We start from the raw sequence: 26712 nt of genomic DNA, 5'->3' as shown, positions 1-26712 counted from the left end.
AGGAGTTTGAGCTCAAGAAGCAAAGTGTTGGCTTATGCCGAGATGCAGGTGTCCCTCATCCAAACCAAAATAAACTCTTTAAAGCAGTCAAACCCAACACTGAGATGTTGTGTACGGGCTGAGAGTATGTCAGGACAGTTGAAGTTGACTTCCCAGCTGCTGAAAATAGCTCATATTCAAAAATATTTACTTATGTATGCATCTCCTTTTCATTCGTATTTGAAAATGTTAGACTTGATTCGCAATGGGTTTTATCATTTTTTTTGCTGCGCATTCTACTAACACCTTCCTTCTGTTGTCTTTTTAATAAAATAGATATTACTCCTTACTATTCAAACTGGATTATGTCATTTTTTTGTTTTAGCATGCTTACTAGAGAGTGCCAGCATCGGGCAACATGATGTCAGCTTGTCTTGTCATAAAACAGTTCTGGCTCATTCAGGGAATTTTGCAAAGGTGCTCAGGGAAAATCTGGAAAACTCAAGGAATTTGGAAATGTCAACTTGGTAGACACCCTGTAAATGCAGAGGCTACGGAGATTAGTGGTGAGAATGAAAACAAAAAGACAGCAGGAGGACAAGAGCAAGGAATGTATGTCACAGTGGCAGTGTCCATTGCAGGTGTCTGCTGCTGCATGAAACGTGGGTTAGAACCAGTAGCATGATCATCTTATCTGTTTCTTCTTTATTTATTTATTATTATTATTATTTTTTTGATCTGGAAGCCTGCTTGTTTTGTTGTCGTGTGGCACATTGTGTTGGTATGTGCAACCGTTTTCAGCTTTCTGTCGCCTTAGTGTCTGCGTCTTGAAGTGGGGTAAAAAAAGTGGCATGATTAGTCGCTGTAAACCAAGAAGTGTGATAAAGGATGTCGAGAGAAGGATGAAGAATTCGTCAGTGGTGGCAAAGTATAAGATATCTGAAGCAACTGTGTCGACTACTGCCAATGATCGATTTTTCTGACGTGCGCGATAATTTGGATGCCTTCACGGCACTGCCACATACTCCATAGAGCCAGTGTATATAAGAACGTCTGAAATTTCGGGCGCGAAAACAACGCCATCCGATTTTCCAGACTTTTTGCCATGACCGCAGGTCAAAAAGGCAAAAACCACTTCTGCCATTTTTATAAAGCCTCGAAGTGGCGCTCTCGCATGCCTACCGCTGGCAGCCGTAGTCACGCTAGGCCTAGCTGATTTGACGTTCGCTACCAAGCTTCCTGCCGTTGGTGCCGTGTTTCTGTTTGAAAGAATTCGCCGCTGTCAGCAATCGTGCCGTCTCTGCTTTTGGGACACGCTACTCATCCATGGCTTCGAAGCGTGGAGAGCACAGCGCATTTCATAATGCCGGTTTCAAAAAGTCAGCTTCACCGCAATACAGCAAGGTTACGCGTTGAAGCATACGCGATTTATTGCGGTGAAGCATACCATGAGGGGAAAGGGGTAACTGCCACGGGATGCAATATGTATGCATGCGTGCACCCGCCATCTCTTGTCACAGTAAGAGCACTGATATGCCTAATAAGTGTACTGGCAGGCCTTCAGAGCTATTTGGAAGGTGTCTGTGAGGATTTGAGCGCTTGGGGGGCAGTAAAAGGCATGCATTTATTTTTTTGGACGTTCTTGTGACTCATAGGCAGTCCAAAAACTCGAATATTGACTGTACATACAAGAACCAGGAGAAGGTGCGGCAGAAGCTGCAGTAAGCTTCTTCTCTGTCACGAAAGAGAATTCATGCGTCGAAGTACGAGGACGTGGATGTGGCATTCTTCAGATGATGCCGAGAAGTGAGGGCTTAGAACACCTCAATAAGTGGCCCATGCTCTAACAGAAAGCTAGGTGCTTTGGTATTCTTTTAGGTTATGACAAGTTTAATCCACTTAATGGGTGGATTCAGGGGTTTAACAATCGCCATGACACCAGCAGTAAAGTAATCTGTGATGAAAGCAGAGAAAATGACGTGTGCATCGAAGCCTGGCTTTGCTTAAATTTGGAAACCATGCTGTAACTAACATATGCAGACAGAGACATCTACAGGGTGTGTCACTTATTTTGAGCCAAACTTTAAAAATATGCAAATGCTACGTATCTGTACAGAACCAAGGTAATGTTGTTTGCCGTTGCTTGGAGATACTCAAAATATATTTTTTTCATTCTGCCTAATTAGATAATTAGTCTTAATTAATTAATCAGTTTCTATTTTTATTTATTTTGTCACCGCTCTTCTTTCCATCTTTACTTCTCCTTTCCCTTCCTCTAGTGCTGGGTAGCAAACCGGAAGTTTTAACTCTGGTAAACCTCCCTGCCTTTCTCTCATTTGCATCTCTCTCTCTCTCTCTCTAATCAGCTTCTCAGTTATTATAATTAGATTAGAAGTGTGAATGAGAAGATTGTAGAGCAACATGAAAAACTCCCGATACAGCTTTCTGTTGTTCACTACGTACCGCATAGAAGTATTTTTCGGAGCATGAAATAAGCCCACGAATACATGCAAATTGCCTCAGCCAGGCAAAAATCACAGCATTCTTCTGCTGACTTTGAGACCCCTTCCTGTATACAACTGTTTCTGTACCTATTAATTATCAATAAATTTGAATTGATTAATTCATTGATAAGGCACTTGTGAAGAAAACTTATTTTTTGCACTTAGTTATGATTTTGTGTGGGTGTGAAATGCTATAAACTGATTTTGAAAGGTAGGTTGCCTGTTTGGCATGCGTAAAAGCCAAAAAATGCAGTGTTTTGGTTATAATGTGGTACAGTTGAAACCCGCGATAACTAAATTCGCTCAAAGAAATATTTTTATATCCTTGGTGAACTTCCATAGGATTCAATGCATTTCGTACCTCTCGACAATGAAATGTTGCTATGCTACAATCCTGCATCAACTAGCCGGAATGTAACCTCGCATATGTAACCTTACTCGCGTATGTAACCCACATGTTTAACCCCTACTTGCGCAAGGCCAGCAGGCTCCAAAATGTGCTTAAATGCGATTGCTTTGCACTAAAATTTCGTAAAATTCCACCACATTACACTTGCATGGGGGCCGCCATTTTTGTTTACAAAAGCAACGAAGCACCGGAAACGATCGCGTGCGCTGGAAACACGTCATGGTTGCCATCTGTTGGTTGATCGTCCATTTGAACTGGCACGCATGGTGCTACTGACATGGGATGATGGCTTTGCATACAGTGCAGTGCGTAATGTACGTCTCAGTGAGAAAAATGCTGCAAAAAGAAGGAAATCAACATCCCACAGACGTGGAATTGTTTATCACACCTGAGATGGCGGTCACAGCATGGAGTGCCATGCATCAGGTCGTGATAGAGCGATCGTTCGGGAATATGTGTGCCTTTCTTCAAGAAGTCTGGTTTTGGTGCCACCCAACAGGCATCGCGTGTGGAATTGGTGCCGAACGTATATTTGCACGAAGGGGCTGTAATCTTGATTGATTGCTTTTGGGTATACAAGATACTGTCGACTCTCATTATAACGGACCCTGATAATCTGACAAAATACGTCCGTTTTATCCGAAGTCCGTAATATCCGAGCGCCTCACTTCCGAAACTTTCGTCGCGATGTCCAACAACTTTATTGGAAAAAGTGACGAACGTCCAAAGTAAAAAACAAAACAAAAAAATATCAGTTTTGCTGAAAAGGTGAAGCATCGATTGCAATAGCAAATTAAGCAAGATAAGCACGGCAGCAACAGTGAGCAAATTGACCTTCATACTGTCTCTCTCCCATGTGAACTAAACGTGTAAAGCACAGCACATACAAAGCTACCGGCACTGGGCGCACTTTGTTCCCATCACAGATCGCTTTCAAGATACGGCACCCACGCGGCACTAGAGTAGCACCCCCCCTCGCCTCCCTCCCTGTGCCTCACGTGCGAAAGACGGCGCACATCCGCCCCGCGTTCCTCCCTCCTTTGCGCGAAATATATTGAGCCGCGATCGTCGGCCGACCCTCGCAAGTGAGCTGCCAGCCTGTGTTGAGACGGCAAAAGTCCATTTTATACGGCCGATTTTGACAAGAATTGCCGTAATTTCGTCCACTGTGGCTGATAGTTTATTGTAGCGCAGTCCATTAAAAGCAAACTTCGTTGCATTAATAAAATAGGTAGAACAAACTAAGTCTGAAATATTGTCCGTTATATCCAAAAGTGTTGTACGTGGGTCCGTTGTTAAGAGCGTAGACTGTACAATCACTTTCATGCTTGGCGCCGAACGTGTCTGTGCCTATGGGCATCAGCGCACGCTGGAAAAATGCTGCTGCATGCGTGAAGTGCTGTTGCTCTGCATCCGGTGCCAAGTTATGCAAAATCTCGCAAAAGCGATTGTGGCTTCGAAAGCAACTGACCGAGAATACTGCTCCATGGCAGTGCTGCCACTGCTGATAGACGCATGTGGCGCACTTTATACTGTTGGCAATACGGTTCTATATCCTCGCGCAAGCTTGTCAAAGTAGATGACCGGAATTTTGACAGTAAAGTTTCATTCTGCGACGCATTACCTGTCTGTGCTCTCATTGCACATCAATGAAATTCTTGCGAAAGCTAATTTTTTTGCGTTCCCCGCTGATTTCGTTATTGCGAGGTTCAACTGTACTGCTTATAGCATGGATTTTCACAACTCCCACGACCTGCATTGTAAGTGGTCTAGACAACTAACACGCATCTGCTAATTCTATATGAAGAAAAATGCAACAATACATATTGAAATACTTCACAAAAATTGCACCCTCATCTTCCATAGCATAGCACCCTGCCACATATAGTTTTTTTCTGGTACTAAACACATAGCTAAAACATAATTCAGTGGGAAGGCCATTCAAAAATGAAAATACTTTTGAAATCTTGTGAAATTGCTACAATATATATTAGCATCACTATTAATAGCTGCACATAAGAGACTTCTGGCTAAGGTGTTGAACCGTATCCAAGCCAGAATTTTAGCCAGAATTGAACCTGAACTGATATTCTTGGAATGTGCCTGAGCCTGAATCGAACCTGAACTGAACCTGAACCAAAAAATTAAACGACGATTACGATACTTCCTAATGCGAAATTTGAGTGCAGCTCTTCAGGTGTTTTGAATTCCACCTGTTGCATCGCTCGTTGTTAACAAAGGAAATGCGAACACGGAAACTAATGTATTGCGCGGAGCGCATTCTGATCTGCATCCTCTAGCAGTGGCAGCCCAGGCAAAGTAGCGCATGCGATGTGGATCCAAAGCACATTCCAGTGCTTTGTTTCTATATATGGTATCGGTGAATGTGCTCGCCCAGTGCTCGCTGCATGCCTTAGTAATGACGTCATCAGTGCACACTACTATGGTGCCATCTTGTAGTCTTGTGCAGCACTCTGCTTTCCTCTTCACCTTTTTGCCACACTCTCCTCCTCCGCTTTCTGCCTCATGCTTTCACTGTAGCCTCCTCCTCCGCTGTCCTCCTTGCGCTCTCTTTGTTATTGCCGCCTTTCATGCCCCGCTGAGCTCCGCATTCGCTCTTTCATCCTTCGCTGTGCTTGTTTGCTTGGTTACATCGAAAAACTCCAATGCTCAATGCAGGAACGGGTGCCTAAGAGTTGTGCTCTAAAAAAATAAGTTACCAGTTTTTCACAAAATGGTTCAGGTGTATAAGGTGACGACTGACGAGTGATTCTTCGAAATAATTACTTCAACTGGCACATTCCACTGACTTATTGTTGTGACCCAGGAGTTCTGTTGTGTGTGAGAATGGAGATAGTTGTTAGGTATGTGCTGGTAACTATGGCAACCTAGGCAGAGACGTTTGCACTGCTGAACTTGGCCATGCCATTTGTGTTCTGTGGCTGCAACATTGTTTCTGGGGGTCATTGCAATCACTATTTCTATTGAAGCTCCCGATTTGGCCATTAGATCTGTAAAATACGCTTGCCAGCAGTATACATGGAGAGCAAGAAAGACGGTGTCCTCGAGGAAGGAAAAATAGGAAAACCAACAAGTTTATCAGCACAGCTTCTTGTAATAATAACACTGCGGTCGTTAATGAATGTGATCACCTTTTGAGAAAGTGATAACCATGGCTGTATATGGCACGGGAAATCTGCTTTTGTTGTATGTCATGGTACAGTGCAGATTTGGTGCCTATGAGATACAATGCTCTTTGGTTTCTACAAATCATTCCTGAAGCAGAATGTGCACACTTTTGAAAGATTGTTGCGGTGTTTGGTACGAACAGTCCTTCTTTTTTGTTCAAGAACATCAATGTCCTTACCTGCTTTAATTTTTTTAAAAGCAGAGAACTGAGTGAGATGTCACTTTCTAGCTTCTTTCATTACTCCAGACTAGAAGTTTATAGTTGTAATTTATGTTATACAATTTGAATCTGACACCATGGATCATATGCCACAGTTCACTCACCACCAGTCCAGTAGTAATTACCTGTTCTGAAGCAAAAAAATATATATATATATATATATATATATATATATATATATATATATATATATATATATATATATATATATATATATATATATATATATATATATAACCGGCTCTGCTGCTGTCAAGGTCATGAGGTGTGGAAGTTATGCACACCCCATGCAGACACAGTGTTCTCACTAATTAACTCTGTCTTTGATATTGTTATGTAAAACACAGGCAGATATTTACAAGGTATATTTACAGTGTTAGTGCAAGTGGGGATCAAAACGGAGGTCGACAGAGATTTGGCACCACTTCGTCTATCTTCTCTTCACTGCAGCGACACTAAGGCAGAATTTATCTGTGGCGGTCCCACGTTATGGCCCCAGTGGTAGACACGCCATCCTGGTGCATCATCAATGCAATGGTGGTTGAAGGAGTGTGATGGGGCTTGAGCCTTGCCGTGTGAACGATGTTGCTTGATGCTGACGACGACGCTGAGGAACTTGCAATACACTGAGAATGTAAAAGATGTAGGACTCGATCGTCATCTGTACTTGGGTAGCAAGGGCCTTTGCAGCAAGCTTGCGACCAAATGGATTACCGAAAAGGTTGCGGAGCTTCTCTTTGAAGAGATCCCAGTGAGGGATCTCTTCCTCATGGGTCTGAAACCGTGTCCGTGAAGTATTGCTGAGGTAAAAAAGAATGTTGGCAAGCATCACCATTGAATTCCACCTGTTATTGGTGCTGACATATTCATTAAGCTCAGCCACTCGTCAGCATCAGGACTGTCCATGCTGGTGAACACTCCAGGACCGTGGGGTTGCGCAACCACGGTGAAGGTAGCAGCCGCAGCTGGTGTAGATGATGTTCCTTTGCCAGGAACCAAAAGCAGGGTTGTTGGCGGTGCGACTGCTACGAAGTTCTATGCAAGTATATTCACGTCCGCCGCCAATGTCTGTGAGTGGTGGCACTTGCTAACACTCCCAGGGTTCTACAAGAAAACATAAACACCCAAGAAAGTGGACGGGGAAACGGTGCCGCCGTAGCTCAATTGGTAGAGCATCGCACGTGAAATGCGAAGTTGTGAGATCGCTCCCCCATCTGCGGCAAGTTGTTTTTTCATCCACTTTCATTTCCATTAATTTATCGTTTCTTTGTTTCATTTATTAAGCACAAGTAATTTCCCCTATGTTGTCCTTGGTGTCAGTGTCCTCTTCACTGCAGCCACACGGAGGCAGCGTTTATCTGAAGTGTATGTAAATGAAAATTTATCCATATCTGCAAAGTTCATTTGTAAACTGCATGTTGTAATGAAAAACGTCTTCACCCACTCTTATCAGGCTGCTTTGGCTGCTTTCCAAGGTCATAATTTTCATAAATGCCATAGCTAAAATTGCTAAATCCTGGAAATGCACAATGTTTATCCAAGTGGCGTGCACCATACTTTGAATGAGTGTGAAAAGAAGAGCGAAAAAGGGACCGAGAATGGAATTCGCATTGTTATGTTGTTGCCTTCAGAATGCCCAGATCTACGCTGCATCCTCTAGGTCAGTGAGGTGAACTGTAAGGTGAACTGGATATCAGCAGTGCTCTCTTGTATATTCTGCATTTATAAAATGACTCCACAACTGTCGCAAGTAGTATGGTGGCCCACACCTAACTACCCAACTCACTAGTTCATCCTGGATGTGTGCAATTGTCTGGAATGGCAAAATCATGTGACGCAACTTGTTGGCACTAGATTAGCATGTATTAGCATGTAAAGTAACTTTTCTTTTGAATTAGCTTTCATAATTGAAGGCTGAAAGTGAAGCATTGTCGTCTCACGCCCCGCGAAATATACTTTTGTCGCCATCTTGAAATGGCAATGGAGATGACGCGAACTAGGCTGGCTCTGGTTGTAGGCTGTTTTGAATGCCATGAACATGGTTTTGGTTTTGTATATGATTGCCCCATGCCAGCACTTTTCGGACCAATTTTCTTTGAAAAAGGTAGACACGCTTTAGAATAAGGTGAATACTGTAATCATTCCTTGTGAGCTACTCTTTCCAAATTGTGTTTTCAGCGGGGATAACATGTGTTCGATGTATTAACTGTACACTAAGCTACTCCAAGACGGCCATTGCCGCTGAATGGTCGCTACTTGAGTCATTATTTGGGCAGACAAGTGCATACTTACCAGTCAAGTTCAAATTATCCGGTGAAAGCCAGTTTTAGTATTGAATTGGCAAAAGTTACTATGGCTCATAGAAATGTATGCATGCCGGCCGGGACTTTTGGTTGAGATCAAATGAACCGAAAAATCAAACGAACTGTAATCAAATTAACAGAAGTCTACTGTACTATTATGTTTGTGATGCTCCTTCTATTGGTACATCATCACACTTTTGCTTCTGCTTCTTTCTCATTATAGTGTACCTTTTGCCTTCACTGCCGCTGCTGGTTTAAATGTATGACCTGTGCATTTCATTCATTTGCCATGCCATTTTCACAGCTTTACTTCCTGTGAATTGTGCCATTCATGATGAAATCCATCCAGTGGAAGTCTGCCATGATGCACGCACATAAAGAAAAAATTGTGCATGAAGCCGTGCATGGTGGTATGGATTTTAAATGTACAAGAGAGTGCAAGCAGCTGTAACCGAGATTATAGGTACACTGATAACTTTGCGAGGGAGATACTTAACTAAGATGGGCAAGACCTTGTGGTCTTATGATTGAGGGGGTTTGCTCTCTGTGTTAAAAATGTTAATTGCCATAAAATTCAACTAGCTCTATAACACTGCAGTTGCAACATACTATTGCATATGTCACATGCTTTCCTTTTTCTTATTCATATTATTTAGCCGGCTTTCTTTAGGATGCAGAAAAGTGATTATGTAGCAACTAAGAAGTTAGACGCTGCTGAATTGAATGCTTTTTAGAGCACTCTAGAAGTTTTGCCCTAAGGTGAATACTTGCCAAGAGGGTGGATAATCTTGGTTAATTATGCAATTAAGCAGAACACAAAAAATTTGATAGTAACTTGCTCCATACAGTAGTAAACAACATGCGTTTGGTTGCATCCTCCTACAGGGCTTCGGCATATTTTTAAATTTGTTTGCTTATTTATTTTTTGTTTCTTGCAGACCTCTTGGTCTGATGCAACTGCTCTGCCTGCCCACCCACAAACATTTATTTTCTTAGTTGCAATTGAAAATGTGTATTACAAATAAAGGGCAATAAAAATTTTAAAAATAACTTTGCCTTGAAGCCTTCCACTGTCCTTTAGATGTAATGATGACAAATGGAATCACTTCACCCTTATAAGGTTAATTAAAGGCAATGTTATAAAGCTCTACGAAAGGCAATACTGCTGTTTTTCTAAATAATTGTTCTTGTGTAATTAATTTTTATTAAAATTTTAATAGCTTCTGTGTGTTTTTTTTTTGTTGTTGTTGTTGTTAAACAAATTGTCTCTTGGATTTTGACTGTTGAGTGGTGTCTCGTTTCTGTGTGGTAAAGAACAAGTGATTCATGAGGATTCATTCAAGACACTTTTATCTGAGCACATCTTTGTCTTTGTTGCTCTTTGCAGAAATTGGACAGCTACTGTTCTTTCAGCTTCCAGACAGCTTACCTGGCCTTCAACTTCCAGCAGAGCCATCTCAAAAAGAAGCTGCAAGTAGTATTGTTAAAGTTGTAAGTAAGCATTTTTTTTTATCAAGTTAGGTGTGAAAATTCAAGCTGTTAGTAATAGAGCAACATGCACTGGTTTTTGGTCTGTAGGTGCCATTTTACATGGTTAAATGAATTTTTCTTCTTTCTGTTCCTATATCTTGTAAACTTCGTAAAACTTTTATGGGTTGTATGGGTTGTACTCTGTTTTACAGGTATGCTGTGGTTCTCTCGGCTGAGAATGTAAAGCCAAAGGCACCCTATGAAACAACGCTTAGCAATACTACTGGCGTCTAGGTAGAACTTGGGAAAACGGTAATGCACCAGAAGAGCACACGGTGGCAATAGCAGATTATTTGGGTATCAGTTGTTTGCCTAATTACAGTAGACATAAACTGACTGTGGACATCAGTTCTATAGGTTCAGCTTATAGGGGCCCTTAATCACTCGCAGCATAAAAGTTTGCTTAGTATTGCAGTTGCACGGCACTGTTTAGTGAACATTCCTCTGCAAAATCTTTTTGTTAGGCCAAGTAATAGCAGAATTTCAGTGCTATAGAAGTTGAAGTGCTTGATTTAGCCTCTTCAGTTACAAATTGTGACGGAGTGTTCCCAAGGCCTCCAAATGTAAGTATTTTTCTGTAAACAAAGCCTGAACTATGCAGAAAGATGTTTTTGACCTCTAGTGTGAATAAGTAACACCAGGACAGTCATCATAATTACAAAAACAATTGATTACAGGTATTGACATTTTATAGATAATGCGTTCTATCATGAAATGAACAGAAATATTTGTTACAAATAGATCCACTGGTTATTACTGGGTATAATGTCTTCTGATGCAAGAACAAACACTAATAATAGCAGCGATATAGAGCAACAAGTTGAACTTCTTGTCAAACCTGATATTGCACCAGTTAAAATACAATCGTTCTGCATTAATCTCAATATTAAAGCAAGTTACGACATTGCTTTGGCTTGTTTTTGGCTAGCAGAGGGTTTCAGGGTCATGTTCAAGATTTCTTTCTTGTTGTCGCTACTCTGTACATTCACACGTAAGTCACATGTCCATAAGGCGACGCCATAACTGAAAGGGTTAACCTTTCATGTGTGGCTAGTGCATTAAAAATGAACTCAAATGGATGTACATAGACACCATGCTCTGCATGGTGTTTTGGTTTCTCCTTTCATTTTTGCTTTTGATGCACTACCTACACCAAATAGTTCATTAGTACGAACTTACTGAAACCACTTATGCATGTGAAGTGATTATACGGAGCAGTGAATTTTCATCACATCTTCTCAGCAGTGTGTGCCCTTACCCAGTGTTCCTGACAGGAAACGTGATTGGAGGGATGCCATCCCACATGAGTGGAGTGGCATCCCTCCAATGTGGCATCCCTCAATGGCATCCCTCCACCACACACTACAACTCTCTGCTGCACTTCTTTTTGTCCTATGGTCTTGTGCTAAACTCCACTTCCAGTTGCAAGGTGTTTCCACAATCAGCGTTTTCTGCTTTTGTTTCCCCCAAACATTTCTCACATTAAATAAATGACCATGGGACATGTGCAGCCCACAAAAACACAACTACAAAAGGTGCAAGAATGGCTTCATCAAAATAGGCAAATCTGAAAGTAAACAGTGCGTGTCTAGTCTCAAAGCTTGCTTTATGAAGAATGAAACCAGAGGCTACTACAGTCGAACTGAGCTATATTGAACTCGCAAAAAAAAAAAGGCCTATCAGTTTGATATAGGGCATAATTCGATATAAGCCTGCTAAAGAATTGGATATCATAAAAGCACATACAGACCCCGACTGATTTTTTGGACTCCAAAAATTGGACTTGATGGATATTCCGGACTTCATAAATGCACCATCATGGTTCCCTTAGAGCTAATGCATTTTCGCGACCGATTTTTAGAACAACATAAAGCCAGAAGTCTAATTTTCCGGACAAAATTTGCCGCGACAGACCAGCGCTGTGGTTCAGGGAGGATGCCATTTTGAATTTTGAGCCACCTGACTAGCTTCGAATCGGACGTGAAGTGGCTTGGATCGGTATAGTAATTTGATTAGCAAGTATAGGGGCATCCAAATCCACACAGCAATGGTGGTGCTTGTTGTGAGGAATGCTGATCTTAAAGGCCATGCTTTATTGCTGTAGCCTGTGGCAGAAACGATCTTGAGAGCCAGAAACCGGTCAGGCGCAGCCAGTTTTGGACACCACCTATGAATGCCAGGTGATACTTACAATAACCACCATCATCAGTTTTGCCTCGGTGTTATAGGTGGTGTCGCGCATGTTTTCATCCAGCAGTAATCCGCCAGATTTTATCCAGTGCAGTGCAATTGAAATCATCGCCTGCCATCACTAGCCGGCATACAACATATCATTGCTATTTCAATGTGTTGCGGCCATTCATTCAGCGCAACGCCGACGTGTTTTCAACGCCATGGCCCCTGCTCTTCACCCGCCTCCACCGAATGGGTCAAAGAAGCGGGGAAAATATTTGACCATGCCACTGGACAAGAAGGCCGCCATCATCAGGCTTATCGAGCCAGGACGGACCCAAGTCGACGTCGCGAAGGAGTTTAATATCTCCAAACAGACCTTGTCTGATTAAGTGAAAAACAAAAAAAAGATTTTGTCTGCAGTCGACCAGTCGCACCTCAGAACTACAAGAAATGATCATGCGAAGCATGAAGAGGCCCTGCAGCTGTGGTTGAAAGGAGTCCTAGCAAAGAACCTCCCCGTTTCTGGCAACATGCTCAAGCAGAAAGGCGAGATGCTCACTTTAAAAAATGGACATTCAGGAACTTGACCGATGGATGGATCCGTTGGTTCAAGAAAAGGCACGGAGTCTCTTTCAAGAAAGTTTGCGAGGAGAGCGGTGCCGTGAATCAATCTACTGTCACGGTTTACCGGATGAGTAAGTTGAAGGCTCTGCTACAAGAGTATGCTCCTGCAGACATTTTTAATTGTGACGAGACAGGCCTATTCTTCAAAATGCCTCCGGACCGTTCACTTTCCTTTACTATTGAGGCCTGCGCTGGTGGGAAGCATAGTAAGGAGAGGGTAACTGTCATGGTCGGGGCAAACACGGTTGGCACCGAGAAGCTGCCCCTTCTAGTGATAGGGAATGCGAAAAACCCATGTTGCTTTAAGGGGGTGAAGAACCGGCCTATGTGGTACAGCAACAATACAAAGGCCTGAATTACACAACGTTTTTTCAAAGATTACGTCCGCCGTCTGGACCGGATGTTTGAGCGCCAGAAGGGGCAAGTGGTTATCATCATCATCAGCCTGGTTGCGCCCACTGCAAGCCAAAGGCCTCTCCCATACTTCTCTAACTACCCCAGTCATGTACTAATTGTGGCCATGTTGTCCCTGCAAACTTCTTAATCTCATCTGCCCACCTTTCTGCTGCCCCCTGCTACGCTTCCCTTCCCTTGGAATCCAGTCCGTAACCCTTAATGACCATCGGTTATCTTCCCTCCTAATTACATGTCCTGCCCATGCCCATTTCTTTTTCTTGATTTCAACTAAGATGTCATTAACTCGCGTTTGTTCCCTCACCCAATCTGCTCTTTTCTTATCCCTTAACGTTACACCCATCATTCTTCTTTCCATAGCGCATTGCGTCGTCCTCAATTTAATGTTGAATTCCAATGGTAGATCGCGAGCGCTCAGCCGGATCACGAACGGAGCGCGTCGCTCCGATTGAGACCGCTCTCATCTGCTCACACCATATCTGCGAAGGGAATGCGTGCGCTCTCGCGGGAACACTTAGTACAGGAAAATCAAGGGAGAGGGCGCTAGAATAGAGAGAGGAACAAGCGCTTGGAACCGCAACCCACCATCCCATTTCACTGTGCGTGTCAGAAGAATCATCACTCGACTTGGAAATTGTACTGTCTGAGTCGGAGCTGTCTAGGAGCGCGAACAAAATCGCACGGTGCGAAGTGTCGTCCACGTTTCCCATGTCCGCGACCGGAAACAGGCGACCGTGACAGGAAGCAGAGGCGGGTGAAGGAAATATGTCACGAGGACTTCCGGTCAAATCTGCCGATTTCGGCAGAGCAAATATTTTTGCTCCACGGAGCAATCCGGGATCAGCGGCTGGTCCCAATCTGCCATTGGAACACACAGCTCACGCTCCCATTCTGCCATTGGAATAGGATTGCTCCATACAGAGCAGAAAAACTTGATCTGGATCTGCCATTGGAATTCAACATAAGTAGAACCCTTTTGGTAAGCCTCCAGGTTTCGGCCCCGTACGTGAGTACTGGTAAGACACAGCTATTATACACTTTTCTCTTAAAGGCTAATGGCAACCTGCTGTTCATGATCTGAGAATGCCTGCCAAATGCACCCCAGCCCATTCTTATTCTGATTATTTCAGTCTCGTGATCCGGATCTGCGGTCACTACCTGCCCTACGTAGATGTATTCCCTTACCACTTCCAGTGCCTCACTACCTATCGTAAACTGCTGTTCTTTTCCGAGACTGTAAAAAATTACTTTAGTTTTCTGCAGATTAATTTTTAGACCCACCCTTCTGCTTTGCCTCTCTAGGTCAGTGAGCATGCATTGCAATTGGTCCCCTGAGTTACTAAGCAAGGCAATATCATCAGCGAATCACAAGTTACTAAGGTATTCTCCATTAACTCTTATCCCCCATTCTTCCCAATCGAGGTCTCTGAATACCTCCTGTGAACACTCTGTGAATAGCATTGGCAAGATTGTATCTCCCTGCCTGATGCCTTTCTTTATTGGGATTTTATTGCTTTCTTTATGGAGGACTGCGGTGGCTATGAAGCCGCTATAGATAACTTTCAGTATTTTTACATACGGCTCGTCTACACCCCGATTCCGTAATGCCTCCATGACTACTGAGGTTTCGACTGAATCAAACGCTTTCTCGTAATCAATGAAATCTATATATAAGGGTTGGTTATATTCTGCACATTTCTTTGTCACCTGATTGATAGTGTGAATATGGTCTATTGTTTAGTAGCCTTTACAAAATCCTGCCTAGTCCTTTGGTTGACTAAAACCTCGCTATAGGGGCAGTAAAATTACGTTGTTATATCCATTACTTCGTTATATCCCTTATTGTCCTTTACTGTAGTATATGCTCAATGGGATGTGCACCCTTAAACATGCAATGAGGAAGATGGCTTTGCATCCTGCTTAACTGCTACATGACCCCTAGGCATGTGCGAATAGTGCTTTTTCACTTCGAAGCGAATATGAAGCGAATAGTCATCGAATTCGAATAATTTCGAAGCGAAGCGAATATTTTCGAATCGAAGCGAATATTTGGGACTCCTAGTACACAACAGAAAAATTGATGGAGTGACAATGACCTCTGCTGGCTGTTTTATCAGTTATATTTTCTGAACCATTATAAATGTGAGGCAATGAGAAACAGACATGAGGCATGAGACCTTTTCATTTTTCAATTTATTCAGACCACTGCCTTTCATCCTAGTGCATGTTGCTATGTATAAACACTAACTGCTCAACATGCTCGGGGTGAAGGTGTTCTCTTCTAGTGGTGACAACATTTCCTGTTGACGAGAACAACCTCTCACTTGACACTTGGGTTGCTGGCACTGACAGGTATAGCCGAGCTAGCTTGGACAGTGACGGGTACTTGTCTTCGCCGAAATTTTTCCACCACAGGAAAGGATTTTCCAAGCGGGGCCGAACAGGTGCATGGAGGTACTCCTCCACCTCTTCCATAAGTCGCTGGGAACCAGTGCTTGAAGTGGTGGTAGAGGCCAAAGCTCCAAAAACATCCCACACATCACTAGAGACAGCCTGTGCAGGTGCACTGGGCTCTTCGCTGTCTCTCCCCTGAGGCAGGCTTTTCTCCACAGCTGAGCAGAGTAGATTTTTTAGCCACCGTTTCTCACTTGTAGTGTCGTAACAAACAGCTTTAAATCGGGGGTCCAATGCTGTACTCAAGGCATATGTCACCTGCAATTTTATATCAACAAACCTGGACTTCATGCTGTGAAGGAGGTTTCCTGCAAATGCAGACTCCTCCCCACAACGCTGCTGTTGCTGAGTGAGCAGAAGTTGCATGCAATGCACTAGTGGCACCACTTGCGAGAGAGTTGGGTGCTTTTCGGAGCAAGACTCTTGTTGCATCATCAACACATTTTAGCACTGATGTGATGGATGCCATCAGATGCCATTCACTTGAAGTCAAGTTTTCCAATGTGTCCTGTTCTGACAGATTCAAGGAAATTGGTACACGGAGCTTTAAAAGGCGTGACATCATTTCATATTCACTATTCCATCTCGTCGCAACATCCTGAATCACTTCAAGGGGCTCTAAGCCCATGCTAACCTGAACCTCTTTGAGGCGACTTCTGGCTTGGGAACTCCTTTAGTAGTGCCCTACAATTGCTCGGGCCTTGACACACAGCTGCTCAAAATTCTGAGTGTCCTTCTTTGCACACTGGATGCACAGTTGTAACGTATGCGCGAAGCACTGTATACTTGTCCATCCCGTTCGCGATGCGGCGCCCAGGAAGTTTCTGGCATTGTCAGTCACAATGAAAACTGGAACATCTTGAGGCAGTCCCCACTCCTTTGCCAAGTCAAGGAGGATGCGCTTCAGGTTGTCAGATGTATGGCCTTCCGGCATGTGCCGGCATGCCAGGTGGTAATTGTGAAGCCGGAACTCTTTATCAACGAGATGGCATGTAAATGAGACGTAACTATCCCCGGGCCTAGACGTCCACCCGTCGGTCGTCACCGAGTAGCATGGGGTCCCGTCAGTGAAGTGATGGCGCAGCTCACTTTTGATCCTTTCTTTTTCTTTGGCGTAAAGCTCTGGCACGACACTCCGAGAAAACGTAGTCCTCGATGGGACCTTGTATTCGGGCACTGCAGTGTGCATCAAAGACAAAAAGCCTGGCTCCTCAACGATCGAATAAGAGTGCAAGCCAGTGGCCAGGAACTGTGCAACCTTCGTTGTTAACGTTTTTGCGCGCTGACTGTCGCCTTTCAACGTTGGCTTGAAGTAGCTACAGCTAGCAGCACTTGCGTCCGCCTTGTTGGTGCCCGTCGTCTTTTTCGGGCCTGCAAGCTTTTTTGAGCTTTCGGCAGCACGGAGCTTTTCGAACTGCTTGAATGGATCAGGGTGACGCTTTAGGTGATTGACGAGGGTGGTTGTAGTGCCCGTGGGCGTCTTAAGGCGCATCTTGCACGTGCGGCACGTCGCGTCACTGGCTCCGCGATCGAAGAACTCCCAGATGGCACTCCGGAACACCCGCTGCGCCGATTCGTTCATGGTTTGGCTACTTCGGCTGCGCGCGCAATCGAGCAAAATGAACAACTAACGCGTGACTGAACTTGATAACTCGAAGCGACGTACACATCCGGCGACCACGTTGGCACGCGCAAGCATAGAATAAAGAACGCAAGCCTAAAAAAAGAAGCTATAGAAAGCACATGGTTGCTTCACCAAATACCTGCTACCGCTAAGACTAACTTTTTTTTTATTTGTCGGTGTTAAGGCGATTTATATTATATCTTACAATCACAAGGTATAATATGTACTTTTAGGTAGATAAGTACCTACGGATATTATGATGACGTTACAGTTACGTTACATTTAGTTTCAAAAAATGCAATAGTAAACGCTTTTTTTAAAACTTCCGAAGAGCCATCGCTATCGTTATCAATATTGTTTACGTTCGTGAATTTGTATGCTAGGTTCAAAGCTCGGTCACGCTTGTTTCTTTCAAGCGGTCGTGGCTCCGTCAGCAAAGTGGCATAAAAATGCTCTACCCAGGGTAGATATAGAAAGACAAACTTGCAAAAAATGTACGCGTACCGGTATTATTAAACTTCAAAAGACTTCGAAAATATTCGATGTTTTCGAATAGCCCTATTCGAATCGAAGGTCGAATCGAATATGACATTATTCGCTTCGGTATTCGAAAGTTTCGAATATTCGCACAGCCCTAATGACCCCTTATGCGATAAAATTTTAATAAAACGGCAAAAGAATCTTCAACACGTACTGCCTGCAACTTCTGCCTTTACGATATCTGCTTTCTGTTGCAATGTGATGGTCTTTCTCTTGCACTTTCTCCTTGGCTTGTCCACGTTGTCGTGAAACCAGTAAAACGGTGATGCGCTTGAAGGAAACAGCTTGCTAGCTTTCATAATCGAGCAGCACGCGGCACTCAACATGGCGTGCTGGCTACGCAGCTAATCCAGGCTGATATGCCACTCTCACGAGGCTCTCACTGTGTGAACAAGGAGGCCAGCAAACCTCAATGTTCCGGCTTGGCTTAGCCAGCTGGGGCCTCCGAGTCTGCACTGGCGCTGATGCCATTTTGGAGGCTAAGCCTAGCTGCCCAAGCCTGCTTGACTTGACACAGTGAGAGCAGGGTGTCTACCAACCGGGGAAACCGGGAATTCTCAGGGATTTTGAATAGTCTGGAAATACTCAGGGAAAACTCAGGGAATTTGTGCTTCTATCAGGGGAAATTAGCTCTAACTTTATTGAAACGGAACAAAAGTAGCGGTAATGCTGGCTCGAGTCGCACAGAGGAATCGTAATAAGTCGTCTTTGATGCCGAGTTGTTGGCTGGAGGAGTTGCCAGTGTACAGTCAAAGACCGACTTTCCGGATGCCCGATAATTTGGACGGCTTCGCGGCACCACCACGTGCCCCATAGAGTCAATGTATAAAAACGTCTGCAATTTAGGACGCAAGAACCCTTCGCCGTCCGATTTTCCTAACTTTTTGCCGTGATTGCAGATCCGAAACGGCATTAGTCAAAGCCACCACTGCTGCCATTTTGATTACCTCGCCACTCGCCGTGGTTGCTCAGTGGCTATGGTGTTAGGCTGCTGAGTATGAGGTCGCGGGATCGAATCCCGGCCACGGCGGCCGCATTTCGATGAGGGCGAAATGCGAAAACACCCTTCTACTTAGATTTAGGTGCACGTTAAAGAACCCCAGGTGGTCGAAATTTCCGTTCTCCACTATGGCGTGCCTCATAATCGGAAAGTGGTTTTGGCACGTAAAACTCAATAATTTATTATTATTATTTTATTACCTCGCCACCTCGAACCGGCGCTCACGCACGCAGATCCGCTGGCAGCCGTAGGCACTAACGCTGCAACACTAGGCCTAGCTGCTTCGACGTTCACTATTAAGCTTCTTGCTGTTGTGTGCTGTGTTTTTCATTGAACGAATTCGCCGCTGTCAGCAATGGTGCCGACTCCGCTGTTGTGCTCTTCGCGATTGGCTTCGAAGCTCGGAAAGCACGGTGCGTTGCATAATGCTGGTTCCCGAAAGTCAGCTTCGCCTCAATGGAGAAATGTTACGCTGTGAAACATTAAAGTATTGCGGTGAAGCATGAGCGTGGGAAGGGGCAATTGTCACGGGATACAATATGTATTCCTCAATTATACACACGTGCACCCGCCATCTCCTGTCACAGTAAGAGCACCAATATGCCTAATAAGTATACTGGTAGGCCTTCAGAGCTGTTTCGGATGTGTCTGTGGCGACTTGAGCTCTTAAGGGCAGTAAATGACATGCATTCATATTTTCGAACTGCCCAATTTTTTTGACATTTTTGCGGCCCCTTAGGAAGTCCAGAAAATGGGACGTTGACTGAACAGACTGGCCAAGATGATGCTTCAAATTGTCTGCGGTGCGAGCGCGCGGACGAGAACAGGACGAGAACAGAAAGGACCTACGCATTGAGGAATGAATGGGAAAGGGAGCGTGCTGCCGCTTCTTTCAAGGAACACGAGCTCAAAAAACAGTGTTGGCTGAAGCTGAGATGCAAATGTCCCTCTATCTAAACCAAGATAAACTCTTTAAAGCAGTGAAATGCAACACTTAGGTGTTGTGCGTGGGCTAAGGGTATGTCAGGGCACATTGTTCTCTTGGTAACAGCGCAAAGGAACACCAACAAAAGAAAGTCTATGTCCCTTTGCGTTGTTATTAAGAGAACGATGAATCCTAACCAACTCGTCCGTCTTGCTATCTTGCTTCAGCGTATGTCAGGACAGTTGAGGTTGACTTACCAGCTGTTGAGAGAGGATCTCACTTGTGACAAAGTTTGTGCCTTATGCCAATGAGCTTGCTATTAGTGGTTAGAAATAGTTCATATTTGAAAATATTTGCTTCTGTATGCACATCCATTTTATTCATATTTGAGAATGATCGACTTGATTTGCAATGGGTGTTGCCATTTTTTAAATATATTTTATTTGCTGTGCATTTTACTAATCCCTCCCATCTATTTTCTTTCTGAATAAAATAAACACTACTTCTTAATATTCAAACTGGATTAAGTCATTTTATTTTTTAACATGCTCACTAGAGAGTGAAAGCATTGGGTGACATGGTGTCAGCCCGCCTTGACATAAAACAAAGTTCTATGTCACTCAGGGAATTTCGAAAGGCACCCAGGGAAAACCTGGAAAACTCGGGGAATTTATAAATGTCAACTTTGTAGAGACCCTGGAAAGAAAAAAAGTGGATGCATTGTTTTTTTGCATAGCCGCACACAAGGAGAAACTCACCATAGCATGTGTCTTTCTCAATGTGACACATTGCGCAGGTTGGGCGTAGCTAATTGTTGCCTCTGAGATTGCGCCGGTGCACTTTTGGAGATTACGCTAGCCTATGCGGCGCCACAGTAAGAGAGAAGTGTAATGGCGATGGTGGGAGCCGCAGCTTGTGCACAGCTATGTGTGACAGGATGTGGGAGTTTTGAACTGCTGTGCCAAACGAGTGTGAACCCTGCAGAAAGCTATATGCTCGGGGATTTTTTTTTTTTTTCGCCGACGAATGTAGTCAGTCATAATTCATTGGCAAGACAAGGTTACTTCATTAAAATAAGTTTTCTTCTTTAATACATGGATCTCCATGGGGATATTAAGGGAAACTTCATTTAATTAATTAAATCATGTTTCTTTATGACAAGGCATCACTGTGTTCATTGGTGTTTAAGATAGGTGGTGCTGCTGCCTGCAAGTCGAATAATCGTGCAGGTCTGAAAAATCAAGTGTCTGAAAAATGAGTTAACGACTTACAGTGGCATCTTGATAAACGGAACTTCAAGAGACCAAGGAAATTATTTCAATTTAACAGGAGTTACATTTACTGAGCAAGATGAGCAAGAGTGCAACACTATGCACAACACCCTCTTTATATAGTTTTAAGGAATTGTAAGCTCCATGAGGTGAATGTAGTTGATAGTTGTTCAAAAAGCTAAGAAAATTACAAAAGGGGTTTTGTCATAGCATTCATAAAATTTATTGTGCAGCTACTAGTCGCGTTAAAGAATGCATAAATTTTTGCTTGCTTCAGTCCTTGCCACCGCCTATTTAGGATTGTGTTCTCCATAAAACAAGCTTCGTGCAAACATATCAGATCCTGTTTCTTCATGATAAAAATTCTTGAGAGCCTGCACACCTAATTCTGCTTCTGGAAGTGTGGTAGCTTTTTCTGTGGGAGCTACCTCTTGAGGAACTCTGATTTCAACTTCTGTCAATTTACAGTTCCATGTCCAGAGCAGTTGTCAACAAGGAAAAGACCTTTAATTTTCTGCCACGAAAATTGTGCATCCTCGCTGTGGATTCACTTGCCAAAAAGAACCTGCTTCATCCATGCTTTCATGTTTGACTCGTACAAATTGGTCAAGGTTGCAACACCTGTAAAACAGCAGGGATTCTTTTACTTCCGATGACTAAAAGCTTCAACTTGTCACTGACAGGCGTGTGCGCTGATGAGAACAGTTAGCCTCTCTTTGCCAAGTTTTCCACCTGTGCGCTGCTCACCTTTAAAGTTGAGAGATTACGATGGCAGGAGATTGAAAACAAATGGACTGTTTCATCCACATTGTAGATATCATCTGTTTTGGAACTGATGCAGGATCTCCGAAAGCCATTGTGCACGCCAGTCATGGCATGCAGTGATATCAGCTGCCGTGGCTTCCCTTGAAATGGTGCGGAAAATGGGGCCATTTCTTCCTTTAAACCTTGTCAACCAGCCTTTGCTGTATGAGAAGGCCTCTATCCCATGCTGAAGAACAAATTTTTCAGCTTTTGTATCGATTAGCGATACATTGATGAGAATGTCCTGGCTCTGGGCTCTCCTCAGCCGCAACACCAGGCACAGCTTCAGCTCTTCATGGTTGGCGAGTCTTTTCCTTTGATGCCTGAATCACAAACTTTTGAAGGCATTCCGCAACTTCTCTTTGTCGTGCAGAATCCGTGTGAGGCTGCTTTTCGGAACCCTGTGTTTCTTCCCAAATGCCAATTTCGTATAACAGCCACTTTCGAAGTTGTCAATTATCTCTGCTTTCTTTTACAAAGTAAGTGCATGGTGCACGTGCTTCTTTGTCATCATTGAAACAGCGGGGGCTAGGCCTTGTAACTTCACCCGTGAATACAAGGTTACGAGTGAATTGATGCTCATGGCGATGGGTCTTACAAGAAGTTGACTGGCATGACTGTTGTCAACATTTTAATTCCATTTTCGGTTCTGTTTACAAAGTGATGTGAAAATTTTGGTTACAATTATTGGAAGTTTTTTGCATTATCTAAATACAAAACCTACCAATCAAAAGGTGATTGTCCCGTTAAGTGATTTCCGTTTACCACGATTTTACTATAATGTGACATTTTTGCTGCCAGAGCATATATTCTGAGGCTCTTGCAAACGAAAATTTGCTTCACTATGACTGATACCGTGTTGAAGGCTGCATTCTTGATTTAATGATAGTAGAAGAATACCCCATTGAATTAAAGCACAGCCAACCAAATTTTAGATTTACTTCTTCATATCTGATAATTCATTGTACCCATGTTCATTATATTGCAGTTCGGCTGTACAGTCAAGCCAACTTATAACAATACCAGTTATAATGAACGATTGGATATTATGAGCAAAGATATCGTGATGGTCATAATATTCAAGTGACTTACGGCAGCACGTCATGGAACAAATATGTCATAACTCCACGTTCCTTTACAGTGATTGTGGAGGTCCCATTCAGCTTTCTGAGAAGGTGCCACTCATCTTGCATGCCCACTGTGTAGTGTGCTCTTGGATGGAGGCTACCGCACATTGCATCAAAAACTGTTTCCGCAAGGCTGAATTTTTTTGTGGGACAGGAGATTCTGGAACTATAGAGCTTGGAAGCAATGATAACTCGCCTGTAAACTTACGGCAGTGTATTCTTGAAGAGCAGCCGAGTGCTGCTGACGTTAGTTGGCATGATTTCATTGATGCGGATGATGAAGCTGATGTCGCAGAGTCATACACACATAAGAGCATCGGCTGTGATGTGCAAGACATTGTCAGTAATAAACCGTATGAAGTAAATGAGGAGACGGTGAAATCAGTACCACCATCTGTAAGTGCATCAACAGCGGCCTAGTACATTGCGTCGTTAAAACAGCTCACTTGCAGCAAAACTATTGGTGGTGATCACTTGTCTGCTTTTAACAATCTGGAAAACACAATTGTTGTGTTGGTATTAAAGGAGCAAAGCGAGTTTAGTGAATATTTTGGAAAATAATGAATGTTTTTGCCATTTTGTTGGCTTATTCTTGCATGTCCTCTTATTATAAACGCTTGGCTATAACTAATGCATCTTGCACGACCGTGATATTTGTTATAAGTGGTGTCGTTTGGATATGGTTATCCGAAACCTATCGGCCTGCCTGTTGCGTCACTGCAGTCACCTCACTACGTTCTATAGCATGTACCCTCTCCTCTCAGTGCAGGCGGCTGCTCTCCTGCTCTGTTTTTTTTTTTTCTGCTGCCAATTACGCCTGGCTCTATCATTTATTGGAAACTGTTGCACATATCGTAATTGCAAAGTGAAGCTGGTCAGTGCTGATGATGATGTCCACTTAGGAATTTTGACAATAGCACCATTTTTGGGGTATTCATCTCCAAAATCAATGATGAAATAGGCCTCATTGGTGTTTCATGTAGCCTTCCTTTCTTTTGCATGGCCCAATGAAGTCTTTGTGTGAAAGTGAGTAAAATGCCAATGGACTTTTGCAAGAACTTTGAGGACGGTCATACAAAACTGGTTCCAATCTCATGATTGCTATTTGTAGATTTGGCTGGAGCACAGATAGGCTTCAGTATTGCAATTAGTATAGTATGTGTACTAAAGAGAGTAATTAGAAAGTCAATTAGCAAAAATTTGTATTGATTTTCTCACAAATATGATGCCCACCACTGCTGTGAAATTTGGACATAAAAAATTACCGTTGCTTGTCAAATGCCCTGTCTGTTCTGAATACTAAATCAAGAATGGAGCTGACAGATGGAATAGCACACTGTGGTATAAAGGTTATAAACAGGGATAAGGTGCCTCAGAAAGGCTGGCCAACGTTTCGATAGGAGGACCTATCTTTGTCAAAGGTGGCCTCGTCATCCTCGGCATGTTAGTTTTAACGGGTTAGTAGAGCGATGTCACATGCTGTTGTTGTCAGTGGTGGCTGGCTGCAAAGGGAGAGACTGCAAAGAAAATGAGCGCTGTTGCCTCACGTCTGTAAGCGTGGTTTCTAAGACGAGGGGATACAAAACACAATTTACCTATACCAGTAGCTAGCCACTTTAATGAACATGGTCATATATTCGACAAAGCAAGGCTCTATATACTACAAACAAATTTCCGTTCCCCTCGCGAGAGGAAGTATACGGAATCATACCTCATACACAAGTTAAAATGCCTACACCCGACGGGAATTAATTTGGCATGTGGCAACTTAGAATCTCTCAAAGCTATAACTTAAATCTGAAATCTTCATATCATCAACCACGGCACAAAACACATTATGCCGCTAACCTGAATTCTTAACCTCACCTATTCCTCCCATTTCCAGCTTTACCTTGCCTACAAGTCAATTTAATATACTCTTTCACGTTTTTATGCATATATCAACTGTATGACCCCTTTTCCCATATACACCTGCTCCCACCCACTTTTACTCATGTCACCCTCCTATTTGTTATTCCAGTTTCAATTCCCCCCCCCCCCCACTTAATATGGCTGTTTATTTTTTAAACACCCTCACCAACACATTCCAAAGTCCCAGACGCCAGGATACCTTTTTCGGCGCCTCAGCCACACAGGGTGTGGCCACTACTGTATACCACTGTGACAACGCCTGCGTTGAGCTACTGGGGCTAACGTTCCTTGAAAGACCAAGCCGCTGCCTTTCAGCTACCCCATGCATTGCACCCCAGACTCCTTGTTGCCGTCTTAACTCCTTCAAAATTACCCGACACATTGCTGCTACGCTACTCAAGTAATTCTTTCAACTGATGTCTTTTTGGGTCTTTTTTGTTGCTCGCGCACTGACCAGTTGACCGCCTCTTCTAAAGACACAAAAGCATGCCACCAATGACACCCCTGAATGCTCCCTAACCTCTTGCTCACCCAACACCCTCCCATGCCCTTATTTTTCTTGTTCTTTTTTCCCTCTTGGTCTCTTTTTTTTTCTCCCGCCTTCCCACTCTCCCGCTCTTGTCCCCTCGTCTTAAGAACCACACTTAAAGACATCAGGCGACAGCGCTCATTTTCTTTGCAGTCTCAACCTTTACAACCAGCTGCCACCGACAACAACTGCATGTGACGTCACTCTACTAATCCGTTAAAACTAGCATGCCGAGGATGATGAGGCCAGCCTTTCTGAGGCACCTTATTCCTGCTTATAACTTTTATACCACTGTTCTGAATACTTGGAGGCTGTAGTGAATGAAACAACTCATGCATGTAGGTGTAGTCTTCGTGCCTCTAATTTACTGTAACAGTGTTGTGGAAATAACCTTAATCAATGCTTGTGGTCCACATGCAGGAGGAACAGCAGTCACAAAATGGCCAGATCAAGCTGAGACAGTTTCCTGAAGGATACATTGGCAAGCTGCAGGTGATGAAATCCGGGCGTGTCCGCTTGGTTCTTGGTACTGTAGCCCTATCAGTGGACACAGGCACCCATTTGTCGTTTCACCAAGAACTTATCTCTGTGAGGCTATCTGAAGTTGGAGGGGCTGATGTTTCTGTTCTTGGACACATACTCAACAAGCTCATATGTCTGCCTGACATGGAACAGCTCCTTGCAGCAAACTCTCAGGAAATTTCCTGAGAATGGCTCTCTAAAAAATAAAAGTTCAAATAAATAAAAGAGCCAATGTATATATAATAAATATGCATGTCTGTAAAATAGTGCAGTTGTCCTTGTCTTTGATAAAAAATGTAGCATGCAACACGTTCATTCATTGAAGCAAAACACAAAGGGGCAGGTTTTGAAAATTCAGGGTTAAGTAATGGTATGATTGGCTTGAGTTTGTGGTAGGGGCTTATAAGCAGCAGCCTTGGAATGTAAGGTGTGTTATGTATATATGATGTGGCTACTTAAAACCTATAAATAAAATTTTTGCATGAACGAGAAAGTTGATGCATAGCCAATGCGCCTTTTGCGATGCATTGTGGCGCCATCGTGCGGTGGCCACGAAAAACAATTTTGCAGGCGCCGCGACAGCCGCCCCATGCGAGACTCTTGGCCAAACACTTGCAAACAAGTAGCGTGCGAGACAAAACTGAAACGTGTACGCGCC

At 43.5% G+C, this 26712-nt stretch overlaps 1 protein-coding gene across 2 annotated transcripts in view; it reads left to right on the top strand.

Annotated features, from left to right (window-relative positions):
* The window catches only part of Polr3D (RNA polymerase III subunit C53), a 75968-nt gene extending 49647 nt beyond the window's left edge, over positions 1–26321 (top strand). For both annotated transcript variants that reach the window (XM_070528925.1, XM_070528921.1), the window contains exons 7-8: positions 9992–10095; positions 25953–26321. In XM_070528925.1, the coding sequence (XP_070385026.1) occupies positions 9992–10095; positions 25953–26240 (392 nt within the window). In that variant the 3' untranslated portion in view covers positions 26241–26321. The remainder of the gene's footprint in view (positions 1–9991; positions 10096–25952) is intronic.
* Positions 26322–26712: the final 391 nt, after the last annotated feature.

Source organism: Dermacentor albipictus, chromosome 1, assembly GCF_038994185.2.
Source record: "Dermacentor albipictus isolate Rhodes 1998 colony chromosome 1, USDA_Dalb.pri_finalv2, whole genome shotgun sequence".
Taxonomy (NCBI): Eukaryota; Metazoa; Arthropoda; class Arachnida; order Ixodida; family Ixodidae; genus Dermacentor; species Dermacentor albipictus.
The sequence above is the reverse complement of the archived record's forward strand: the minus strand, read 5'-3'. Positions and strand labels throughout refer to the sequence as shown.